This window comes from Galeopterus variegatus, unplaced genomic scaffold (assembly GCF_000696425.1).
Source record: "Galeopterus variegatus unplaced genomic scaffold, G_variegatus-3.0.2 Scaffold58, whole genome shotgun sequence".
Taxonomy (NCBI): Eukaryota; Metazoa; Chordata; class Mammalia; order Dermoptera; family Cynocephalidae; genus Galeopterus; species Galeopterus variegatus.
Genome location: NW_007726169.1, coordinates 356,741 through 369,258, shown reverse-complemented (window position 1 = coordinate 369,258; position 12,518 = coordinate 356,741). Strand labels below are relative to the sequence as shown.

At 54.2% G+C, this 12,518-nt stretch overlaps 1 protein-coding gene across 1 annotated transcript; it reads right to left on the bottom strand.

Moving 5' to 3' along the window:
• Window positions 1-512: 512 nt before the first annotated feature.
• On the bottom strand, window positions 513-11,096 carry GPR114 (G protein-coupled receptor 114). The gene is made up of 11 exons (XM_008574806.1): window positions 11,027-11,096; window positions 10,749-10,824; window positions 9,981-10,137; window positions 9,238-9,354; window positions 8,407-8,523; window positions 6,877-7,029; window positions 6,013-6,134; window positions 5,479-5,747; window positions 4,370-4,487; window positions 1,709-1,986; window positions 513-1,341 (listed from the first exon to the last, which is right to left on the bottom strand). The coding sequence occupies exons 1-11, from the start codon at window positions 11,088-11,090 to the stop codon at window positions 1,241-1,243; spliced, it is 1,572 nt and encodes a 523-aa protein (XP_008573028.1). The 5' UTR covers window positions 11,091-11,096; the 3' UTR covers window positions 513-1,240.
• Window positions 11,097-12,518: the final 1,422 nt, after the last annotated feature.

Here is a 12,518-nt window from a genome sequence, read left to right as displayed (position 1 = left end):
AAAAAAAAAAAAAAAAAAAAAAAAAAAAAAAAACCAATTTCAACCAAATAAATGTTAAATTCTATCAGAAAACATATTTTTTACACTTAACACATGAAGAATAAATTCAGCTATATTGTGTAAAAATATGTGGGAGAAAAAGAAAACAAGGGCCCATGTTAAGTAAAACCACATTTTATTTTATTTATTTATTTTTTTTTTTAAAGATGACCGGTAAGGGGATCTTAACCCTTGGCTTGGTGTTGTCAGCACCACGCTCAGCCAGTGAGCAAACCGGCCATCCCTATATAGGATCCGAACCCGTGGCCTTGGTGTTATTAGCACTGCACTCTACCGAGTGAGCCACGGGCCGGCCCTAGACTTCTTGATCTTTGGGTGATGGTGGTGTTGGAGGTGGAGGTGAAGGGGTGATGGTAGTGGTGAAAGTGGTGGAGGTGATGGTATTGGAGGTGGAAGTGGTGGAGGTGATGGTGGTGGAAGTGATGGTGATGGTTTTGGAGGTGGAGGTGGTGGAGGTGATGGTGGTGGATATGAAGCCTCTGGGCAAGACTGGACTTCCTGATTTGGGGGAAGGGTGGGCTTGGAGTTGGAGTCATCATAATTTGGGGAGATAGAGGAAAAGAGGCCTGAGGCGTAGGCTGGTGAGATCTCAGACACTGGCTGGGGGCCAGGCTGGTATGCCATTTGTCCCTCCCCAGATGGGAAGTGCCAGGGCCAAGCGGGGGCTTCCAGGGCAGACTGGTTGAGATCCTGCCCGCAGCAGGCAGGTGGAGGTCACAGGAATTCCCACCCCACCTTGACACTCTTCCTTCTTAGTCTTATTCAATCTTCACAAAGCTCCTGGGTTAGGCAGGACCAGAGCCACTTGCCCCCATGTCACAGATGTGGAAACCCAGGGTCAGCGAGAAATTACAGGTCCAAGGTCATACAGTGTAACTCAGAGCCAGGCCTTGAAACATGGCCTCCTGACTCCCCAGGCCAGTGCTGAGCCCAGGCACCAAGATAAAGTTAGCTGCATCCAGGTGGGTTTGGACCTGCCCCAGAGCAGGACATCACAAGGAGGCAGAGTAACACCCTGGCCTCTGCGCTGGGTAAGGCCATGGAGGTAGAAAAGTCTCTCTGGGGTGCACGATGGCCTCTGTGTCCAGCAGCAGTCCTCCGCCTTCTCTGGTGGGAGCTAGGGCCTCAGGCTGCAGGTGGCCAGAGAGGCTTGAGGGGGTTCCAGGCCAGAAGGCCCAGACTACTGCATCATCTGGGAGGAGCTGAAGGCCTCCATCTCTGCCACCGCCTGGGCCTCTGAGCGGTACTTCTGTGAGCAGAACCACAGGAAGAGGAAGAAACCTGCAAACAAAAGGCCGGTCGGTGGGAGCATCAGGGAGCAGCATGGGCCTCACCCAGAAGCCAGGCACCTCTTTGGCTGGGGTAGGCTGGGTCTTCCTGGGGCCCATGAGTTCCTTGCTATTGAGGCCAGCAGGTGCACAGCCTAGGAGCTAGGGGATCCTAGCTGGCCCATAGGGCTCCTTGTGCAAATTAGAAGGCAGCACCCCTTCCTCTGGGTGGATGTAGCCCCCTGCCAGTTTGGCAAGTGGAGCCCTGGCCTGGATTTCACCCCCCACTCACTCCCTGGCCCTGAAGCCCTTTGGCAGTGAACATCCTATCAGCCATGCATATGCCCTGGGGCTTCCTCCAGGCTGGCCCCAGGCCCTACCGTACAGCGAGTTGAAGATGGTGAAGAGGAAGAGCTGGGGCAGCAGGAAGATGCCGAAGGAGAAGAAGGCCAAGGCCCAGGTGGTGCCCAGCAGCACAGTGAGGCCCAGCACAGTGACAGTGTCCCGGCAGGCCCGGGCGCCTGGCACCTTCTCCCGTGCCCGCAGCCTGCGCAGAGCCCTCAGTGCCCAGGCCAGCACCACCAGGTTGAAAAGGGACGTGAGGCCACCATAGCCCATGACAAGGACATGGTGCACCACAGGGCTCCGCACCCAGCATCTGCAGGGAATGGGGTGGCATCAGGATCGGGTGGCTCCAAGGCTGGCAAGCAGGCCGGAGTCACCCAGGCTTCTGGACTGCTTCTTAAATTTGGCCCGGTCTCCTGGTTCAGACCCCATTTTTTCTTTTTCTTCTTCTTCTTTTTTTTTCCCCCACTGCTTCTTCCACTCCCCAGATCCCATTGTTTCTTGCCTGACCATATAAATGATAAATCCCCTTGCCAGGCTTTCCAGCCAGGCCACCACAATGGGACCCACCTGCCACCTCTGTCCCCTTTCTGCCCACCTTTGCAGCTACAGTGATGCCTCTCATGCCTCCATGCCCTTACCCACCTGGAAACTCTTCCTGTCCCCGCTTCCTCATCTGTCTAACGCTTCTCCCACACCAGCCCAGCACTAACTTGTACAATATTCTATTGGATTATTGGCCTGGGGCCCTCTTTCCTGGAAACTTCCCCTTCTACCCCATCACGTGGTTGTCACTATCTTGTCAACATCTTATCACCATCTTGTGCAACAGGACGACCCACCCTAGTGCCCCTCCCCACCTAGACTGTGCCAACAAGCCCTCCCCTGAGCAGTGGATGAGCTGCTAACTCACGGCTTGGTGGAGGGGTGCCCCCCATGCGCGAGCTGCAGAGCAGACAGAGATGCAGGGACCAAGCACATAGCCGGAGAAGGCTGATGGGCCCAGCCCTGGTCCCAGGCCCTCCCTGAGGCTTTGCAGCCTTTGCCTCCCCAGGACACCTTCAAGACAGGTGCTGCCTTTCACCCATTGGACACTGTCACATGCTTTACATGGGTTATACTGTGCAATCCTCATGGTGACCCCATGAGCAGATACACAATTGTCCCCATTCTACAGATGAGGAAACTTGAGGTGCTGGCTCAGGAACACACATTAGTAAGAAGCAAAGGTGGGACTTGAAGCCTCATGGCCTGAGCCCAGGCCCTGTGCCCCTAACTGTCACAATCACCTGCTCACATTCCCACAGTGGGCTCCTGCCACTGCAGTCACAAGTGTCCTCGAACATTACTTTTGGGATTCATCCCAGTTGATGAATACAGTTGTGGATCATTCATTTTCACTGCAGGTAACAGCCTCACAGTGGTGGTTCTATCATGATTTATTAATCCAGTGTCCCATCAGTGGATATCTGAATTATTTTCAAGGGTTTTTTGGGTTTTTTTAATTGTTGCTTGTGTTTAGGGATGCATATATATGCAGTAGGCAATTTTTTAAATGTCGGAGAGTAAATCACAGAATCCAGGGTAATAGTTTCCTAAGGGGAGAGGGAAGAAAGAGGAAGACTCAGGGAGAAGCTCGTTCTTGGGCTGGGAGTTCTCTGACGTACATGCATTAATGTGCCTCCTGTCTTGTGGACGTGTCACTTCAGCTCTTCTGTCCACATCACGTATTTTATAATAAAATACATCTTCAAAGAGTCCTGAGGCACACGTCCTCTGAGACACCAGCCCAACCCTCACAGTGAGAGCAGCCGTCACTTGATGGCTGGGAGGGGTGGAGCAGTGGTTGGGGGACAGGCTCTGGAGCCAGCCTGCCTGCTCTACATTGACTGCAGGGTTCTTAAGCTGTCTGTGCCTCAGTTGCCCTAACTGTAAAATAGGGCTGACAATAGGACCTTATTGTGAGGGTTAAGCAGGTGAAAACCCAAGACCTGCCGCAGAGGCAGCCCTCAAAGATCCTGAGCTGTGTCAGCCAAGGAAGAAAGAAGAAGGTTCCACAGCCACCTGCTGGTGACGGGTCTGCAGGGGTTTCTTATGCTACTCTATGTTTGGCTGATAGAAATGTTTCATAATGATAAAAAGCTTCATGTCTGAGGGCACAGGGAGAGAGGTAGCAGGGGCTATAAAAGTAGCAGAGTCTGTCCCCCAGGCCCCCTGAAGCCACCTCTGCTGCCCCTCCTTGCCTCTTGAGGCACCTGGCAGTCATGTGCCCGGTGCACGTCAGGAGGAGCCGGAGCCAGAGCAAGAGAAGCGAGGTGGTCTGAAGGGGGAACAGAGGCAGGCGCAGGCCAAGCTAGACCAGCAGGGCTGGGAGCTGGAGGGCGGCTAGGCCTTGTGCTGCCAGGAGGCAGGAGGCCTGGCTGCCCTGGCCTTGGAGGCCAATGAGCCATTGCTGGAGGCTGCCCGAAGGCATCCTAGAGTGAGACGGCATAGAACCCAAGCCTGCCCCTGCAGGAGACCTTCGGATCCAGAGAAGGGATGGGGCAAAGCCCCCTGAAAAGCTCCCTCATCTAGGCCACAGCTCCCTCTGCCCCACAGCCAGTGCCCTGCCTACAAGATACCTGGTTTAGAGCCCCCGACCCATGCGGCCCTTCTGCCAGAGGCAGGGATCCCACCACAGCCCTGAGTGCACTCACACGGACATGTTCTGGAAGCCTGTGCCATTTTCCTGGCTGTCGGAGAGGGAGATCACACGGGGTCCATACACTGAGCTCTTGACAGTGAGAAGGAACAGCACCAAGAGGGCTGGGACCCCTGAGGGGTGGGACAAAAGCTCAGGAGACTTTGGGGAGGGGCTGGCCCTTGGTCCCTGGGGCTGCTAAAACAGAATTCTACTGGGCAAGGAAGACGGAGGAAGGAGACCATCTGAGTCTCCAGCCCTGGCATGTGGAACAGCCTCAGAGCAATGAGCCTGGCAGTCCTGGAGGAGGCTCTTCTCCAAGATGACATTAGTGATGGCTGTAGGGTGGAATGGTGGTGGCAGCAGTAGTGGTCACACTGGGGAGGTGGTGGCGGGGAGCTAATAGGAGAGAGGGCTGGGGTGAGGAAGCAGAGATAATAGAGAAAGGGGCTAGGATGGTGATGGAGGTTGCACTAGTGGTGGTGACAGATGGTGGCAAAGGTGAGAATGAGGACGGTGGTGATGATGGAGGTGGTGAAAGTGGTGTTGGAGGTGCAGGTGGTGACAGGTGTGGAGGTGGAAGTGGAGGTGCTGCTGGTGGTGGAAACGCGATGAGAACAGCAGCACACAGCAGTCTCTCTCTTATCTGTGGTTTTGCTTTCGGTAGCTTCAGTTACCTGCAGTCAACCATGGTCCAAAAACAGGTGAGTGCAGTGCAGTAAGATATTCTGAGAGTGAGAAAGACCCCATTCACATAACTTCCATTACAGTATATTATTATAATTGTTTTATTTGATTATTACTCATTGCTGTTAATCTCTCACTGTGCTTAATTTATAAATTAAACTTTATCACAGGTATGTACGTATAGGGAAAAACACAGTGTACTAGTATATAGGGTTCGGTACCATCCGCGGATTCAGGCATCCACGGGGGGTCTTGGAATGTGTCCCCCACAGATAGGAGGGGACTACTGTGTAGAGTGGTGGTGGGTGTTGACAGGTATGATGGCTGGTGGTCACACAGTGGTCACTATGATGAGGAGGAGGAGGAAGAGAAGACAGGAGGGGTCCATGCCCTGCCAGGCTGGAGGCCTCAGGAGGAGGGGGAGGGGGCCGTGCTTACCCCAGCCCAGCACGCAGAGCTTGAGCACATATCTGCGGATGTAGATGTTGTAGACGCGCCCCAGGAGGAGGTAGAGGTTGAAACCTTCAATGGCCATCCAGGTGAGGGAGCTGAGCAGCGCATAGTGTAGGGTGGCGGCCAGTGCTGTGCACGCTGACCCCAGCACAGGGGACATGGCCAGCACGGGGCTCAGCAGGAAGGAGATATTCAGGAGTAGCACGGAGGCGTGCAGGTTCATGTGGATGCGTGTCATGGAGTCACTCTGCTTCCTGTGGGTGGGAGCATGAACCTCCTTGGCCCGGGGACATCACCCCAGCAGTGCCAACCCGTGGGCTCATAGATGCACAATGATGGGAAAACTGAGGTCAAGAGGATGCAGAGACCTATTAGCAGCCACACCGTGAGGATGGTCTCTTGCCTCCCAGCCCCCGCCCTCTGAGGAAGCCCACCCTCCTCTAGGGCATCAAGTGGGAAAGAAGGAGGGTGTTGAGCAGCAATGGGATGGGCAAGCATGGCACTGCAGCAGGGGAATACCTGGGAAGGAAGTGCAGCAGGACGGTGAGCAGCGAGGCCACGATGGAGATGCTGCAGCCCACCAGGGAGATGTAGGTGAGAGGCACCAGCAACTCTGCAGGGACTGGGGCTGCAGATATTTGCTGTGGGAGGGAACGGGGGCTGGAGGCCAAACGCATGGAAATGCCCTTCCCAGGCTCAGTTGGAGGGACCTTCTGAGACCTCAGCTCCAAGTCCCCTTCCCCACAAGCCCCACCATAGTCCTGGCTTGAACAAGGCCATAGCAGAGGAGGTGATTTTTACCCACAGAAACTCCTGGCTCCCCTTCCTCTATGAGAACCTCCCCTCCCCACTCTCTATGCCACCAATTCACCCACTGTGGACAGACAGGTGTACCAGGTCTGGCCTATCAGAGCCCTCCCTCCTCCCACCCATAGCGATTGGTTCAGGGATGAGCACATGACACACAGTAGGACAAATCCCACGAATTTGTCTGGCAGAATTCGGTAAGAGAAGCTCTCATTCCACTGGACTGAGAGCTAGCAGTGCACGAGCCAGGAACTGCTAATAGCCATGTTATTAACCCTGTCCGAGGGCTGAGCCAGCCCAGAACAAGCACAGGTGAGGGACGGAGATAGAGTCCGGTCTTAGTGATATTCAGCCCCTGGATCAAGCCACGCCTGAACGTGAGCCAATTAGTTTCTCTCTCTCGCTTTCTCTCTCTCTCTGTCTCACTCTCTCTCGCTCGCTTTCTTTCTTTTTCTTAAGCCCATTTGAGTTGGATTTTCTGTCCCTTGCACCAGCATTTGCCTTGCTCCTCTGCAAAAGGCACGGGGCTGTCTGCAGCTCTGACCCCCCCTACACACAGGCCGGATGCACACATACCATGAGAACAGCAAAATAGGTGAGGTGGTCACAGCGGCAGAGCACCTGGGAAGGTGAGGGTTGTTCTGTGTGACAGCCTTCAGGGCTCCAGGTCCCCCAGTAGTGCTTGCTGGCTCCCTCCTTCCAGAAGACACAGGTCATTGTGTAGCCTTCCTGAGGGGAGATGCTGGGGTCAAAGGGGTGCAGGATACAGGGATGAGGCCAAAGATCAGGGTCTGGGAGTCATGGGGACCAAAGGTGACCCAACTGCACACTGTCAATATTTTACCAGGCACTGGCTGGGCTTTGGCATCAGCCAGACCCAGATTCCAGCCCCACTTCCACCATGAACTCTCACAGTGACCTAAGCAAGTCACCAAGCTTCTCTGAGCCTCAGTTTACTCACCCGCAAAATGGGGTCATTTATACCCAAGGCAGAAACATTAAAGGCAATGTGGAATTTTGAGTGCCTGGCTCTGGCCTTTTATACAGTAGGTGCCTTATAAGCAGCTATTCCCTTCCTCTCCTCTCCCTGTGGAATGATGGTCCAGACCCAGACCCAGCTGGGGAGAGAGAGACTCATCCACAGATGACCCTGACACCAAGCCATGGGGATGGAGGGGTGGGGGAAACGACACAGGCAGTGCCACAGAAAACCATGGAGGAACGGGCAGAGGTGTCCCAAGGAGGGACAGGGAGATCAGGGCACTGAGGCTTCAGAGGACTTGTTAGATTTCAACCAAAGTGGAGCAAGGGCATCCCAGCTGGCAGGAACTGCAGTGGCAAAGCCTGGAGGGCTGAAGGGAAAGGCTGATGGAGCAGTCCTAATAAGGCTGAAGGGAGGATGCGGCCAGAAAGCAGAGGCTCTGGGCTTTACAGGAATGCTAGGAAAGGGGAGGCAGAGGCACTGGGGCTCATGCCCACCCAGCAGCCCTCCCCTGTTCTGGTATCAGCACCTGCACTTCCTTCAGGGCTCACTTCTCCACCCCAGTCCCTGGGCCATGTGACCAGGCCTGGCCGATCCACACATTCCATCCCCCTGGTCACAGTGACCAGTTCAGGGATGGACATGTGACCCAGCTGAACCTGGGACCCTGATTTGCACTGGTGAGGAAGAGCCTGTTGGGAAAAGGGGAAGGAAGTCTGGCACTTCAGCCTTCATCTTGCTACAAAATGGAAAGCCAAGGTAGGAAACTGCTGCTGAGAGACGAAGAGAGACTGAGCCGTAATGGCACGGTCTCAGCCCCTGGATCCAGCCATGCCTGAAGCTGGATACCACTGAACATTTCACTTTTGTGAGCCAATAAATACCCTTTTGGGTGTAAGCTGTATTGAGTTGATCTTCTGTCACTTGCAACTGGAAGAATCCTAACTAATGCAAGGAGTAAAAGCTTCTCTCTCGTTTCTTTGGCAGAAATTTTCAAACTGTGATGAATTTAAAACATTTTGTTTCCAAGATGGTTCCACAGGTTTGGGTTTGGTCAAATCAATGTTCAACAGGAGAGCCCAGAGGGGCAAGGGTGGGGTGGAAATGGGGCACACCGGCAGTACCAGGCTTTGGTTGTGCCAGAAGCTAATGTTGACAGGCTCCCTGAGGTTGTTCACGTGTCCGTGGCTCAGCTGGGCCCCCAGGACATGGTTGTTGAGCAGAGATGAGTTGTCATCATCCTGGAAATGCAGCAGAAGACAGGCTGAGTGAAGAGGACGTGGGAGACCCTGGATGAGCTCTGAGCCCTCCTTCCCAGCCCCTCGCCCCGGATGAGAACACAGCACGCCCTTCACGTGCACTGCGTGGGCCACCTCCCAGCCTTTGTGTATGCTGTCGCCTCCACCTGGAAAGCTGTTCTCCTGACAGCCCCTGCTCCACCTCCCATCATTTAATGCATTCCAGCTGCACACACTCCCCCTCACCACTATCCTAACTCTCTTTCAAAGCCAAGGTTGAAAGGCACCTTCTCCAGAAGCCCTCCTGGACTGCCCACAGGGAACACCCCACCCTTCATCTATCTCTCTGTATCCCTACGGCTATAATCAACCTTGCGCTCACATTAAATCTCTAAGGTCCTGGGCTAAGTGTCAAGATAGAGAGTTCTCTGAGGGCAGGGACCTTGTGCCTTCTTGTCATCTCCTGCCTCCTAGGGACAGGCACATAGTAGTTTTCTTAAGTCTCACTTGCAGATTGCAATTGTGCCTTCCTACCATTTAGCTAAAGCTAGTAGGGAAACTGAGGACCACAGAGGGGCAATGGCTGACTCAGATTGCACAGTGGGCCTGTTCCACTTGGTGCTGGCCCCCATCCAGAGGCCAGGCAGTGGCATGGATGCCTGCAGTGCCACCAGGAAGGGACCGGCACCCACCTCCTTGGCCTGCCATCACACTGACCTGGAAAAAGTCGGTGGTGACGAAGTAGACGCAGATGAGCCGCAGCTCCCTGGGACGGGTCCTGCAGGCATCCTGGGTCAGCTCAGCAGGGAACTGCATGGCGTGCCGGGCCATGGCCTGCGGAGAGCCACAGACAGGCTGAGCCTGGTGTCCAAGGCCTGCAGACCCAGCTCAAACACCTTCTCTGAGCCCCACTCCCCTCAAAACCTCTCCAGCCTCACCCTGGGTGTTTCCTTCCTCAGAGCCTCCACTACAGAAACTTCTCCTCCCAGGCTGTGCCTCCTCCCAAACTTCTCAAGATCCCAGGCCTTCCCTCCATGTCTTGAATTGGGGTTATTTGCCACACCCAACTGGGCTCCCGCGGGATGGAGCCCTCTCACACCCAGCGCCCAGCACCAGCCAGGCATGCAGCAGGCATCATGCCAGGGTCCTAAAAGGAGCCAGGATTCCCTGGCCTCTCCCATGGCTGCTTCCTCCGAGGGACCTGCTCTCCACCCACCTCCAGACATAAGCAGGAAGAAGACATTGCCCTGGAGAGGCCGCTACACACCTCCCTTTCCATTATTCACACAAGGAAAATCAGCCCCATTCTAAAGAGGAGGCAACTAGCAGCTAGTTAGGGCAGAGCCTGGATTGGAGGTGGGAGCAGGGACAGTGGAGCCTGGGGAAAGTCCAAACCTTAAACCCCAGGAAGGTTTCTGGGGCAGAGGCAGTTGGCCACCCCCCCATCCCCTGGCTCTGACCTGGGGCACCTGCTCCAGAATGCCACTACTCAGTGAGAGGCCAGTGAAGTCGCATCCCAGCTTGAAGGCCAGAGACTGGATGGTGCGTGTCCGCAAGGTCAGGCTGTAGCCCTGGAAGCTGGTGTTCAGCAGCATCTGCTCCAGGATGTGAACCTGCCTGAGGGCCAGAGAGGGCCGAGCCAGGAGGGGGGTGGGGAGCAGGCTCTAGACAGCCTGGGAGGGCAGGGCCTCCCCATCCCACACCCTTGTCACTCCAGACCTTCACACACACAGTGTCCCTGGCACACTCTTATGTCCCCACCCCACCCGTTCCTGTCTCTTGATTAACTCCTATTCAGGTCCCAGTCTGTCAGTCACCTCCTCCAGGAAGCCTTCCTGACTGCTCCTCCCCCAACTGAGTGAAGTGTCCCTGTACTTCCTGGTCATGGCTCTTAGCCCTGGCCAGTCATCAGCATTAGTCTCTCTCCTAGAGCTGATCGGTCTTTGGGTCACAGACCCTGGAGAGCCCATCCAGAGTCTTAGAGCCCCTTCCCAAGAAAATGCCAGAGACCCACGATTCTGCACCTGGTTTCATGGCATCCATGGGTAGACAATAGGGCCCCTAGACAATAAACTCAGGGGCACACAGTAGGTGCTCAATAAACACGTGCTGAATAAATGAACAGTTAAGAGTCTACACTGCACCAGTGCTGGGCCACTGATTCAGGGTGCAGAGTTGGGGTGGAGGCACAGCTGATTCTAGGCAGGCAAGGAGGGCACCCAACTCACTGAGCAGGAGAGGGCAGCCTCCGGCTCTTGGTCCCCTCCATTTTCACCATCCATTGCAGGAGTTCTTCTGATGTCTCTGTGGGGAGCAAGAGTCAGACCTCCCCCTTGGCCTGCATCCTCAGTATCCCTCTGGCCCCACAGCCTCTGGGCCTTCCATCTCCAGCCTGAGACTTCTAGTTACCCGATGCTGCTGCCGCCAGGAAGCTTAAGTGGCCCTCTTTCAACCTCCCTTGGTCTGAGGCCTCTGCCTTTCATATCACAGCCACGGGCCCTCTTACCTGCTTTCCCATTCTGAAAAGCCAGAAGGCACAGGCAGAGGAAAAGGGCCCCACAGCAATCCATGCCCTGTGCCCAGGTCTCCTCCAAGAACTGGCTCTTGTCCTGGAAAAGATGCATGCATCATCATTATGGTAAAAGAGTGACCTCCAATTTCTAGGCATCTGGCAGATCCCAAGGGTAGGACATGCAACATTTTATTGATCCTCACTACTCCTGCATTCCACAAATGAGGAAACTGAGGCTCAGTGGGCATCAGAGGACAAAGTCTCTTGCTTTGCTTGAAGGTGCCTAAAGCCAAGTCTCTGTGACTCCAGAATCCTTGATCACTGAGTGTTGGCTGCCATTCGCAGCTCTGCCTGAGACAGTCCCCCTCTCACAAAATGGTCTCTCTCAGGGTTCCCCGAGGGCCCTGACCTCACCCGGGGAGAAGTTGCTTGGGAGCCAGCAAAGTGTAACCCCATGCAGCCTTGTCATTAACTCACCGTGAGGCTTTGGTAAGAATCTCTCTCTCTGCCCTCATTTTCCTTGGTTTTAAAATGAAGTGGTAAACATCTGCTTAAATATAGCAAACTCATATCTACCCCATGAAGCCCCACCGAAATGAGAGTGAATAAATAAAATAGGCACAAAGCCACAAAGACAGAACAATGGGAAAGAAGAGCAGAGATGAGAGATGTCAGCAAAACTCTGGAGGCTACAAAGCAAGCGGCCACCTGTAACCAATTTATCAGACCATGATAAGTGGAGCCCATGTGCCTGCAGTGGGGAGAGGTGTAGGGTTGTGAGGGAAAGGGAACCAGGAGAAACCACCTAGTTCAAGCCTCACAACCTTGAAGCACTTGAGAGCTGGAGGCATCAGGAACCTCTGAAGTGGGGATGAAGGACGAGGCTAAAAACAGAGGATTGTTGGTTATGAGTCTTTAAAATGTCCAGCTTAGTCCTCAGATCTCTTCTGCCACCCAGAGTGTCCAGGAACCTTCCTCACCACCCTAAAATTCCCAATGCTACTCCGACACAAAGCTCACTCCCTGGAGAGGGAGTGCCATAGAGAATCAGAGGGGAAGAGGGAGTGCCAGTCTGGTATAGAAAATAAGCACTCTCCTCCCCACCTCCTCCTCCACTCAGCTTCCAGAAGGCTGCAGCAGCCAGGACTATGCCCCGAGGCAGGAGAAAATTCCTCTCTGAAGAATTGCCCATTCCAAGAAAAATATCCTATAGCCACCGACGTTTTGGTGTTCCTCAATGAAATGGCGAAGACCTAACTTTCTGGTGACGCTTCACCAGGTGCCAAGCCCTGCCAAGCAATTAAAATTTTAGTGCTCCACTCTTAAAGATGAATGGTCAACCAAGGATTACTGGGTATGTTGAAACATGCACCCTTTCTCAAGGAGCTGCTGGAGGATGTGCTCCAACAAAACGAAGGAGCAAATCATGAAAGAAGACATAGGGTTTAAGAAATCCCATCACAGGAAAGGTGAAGCCACATCCCAG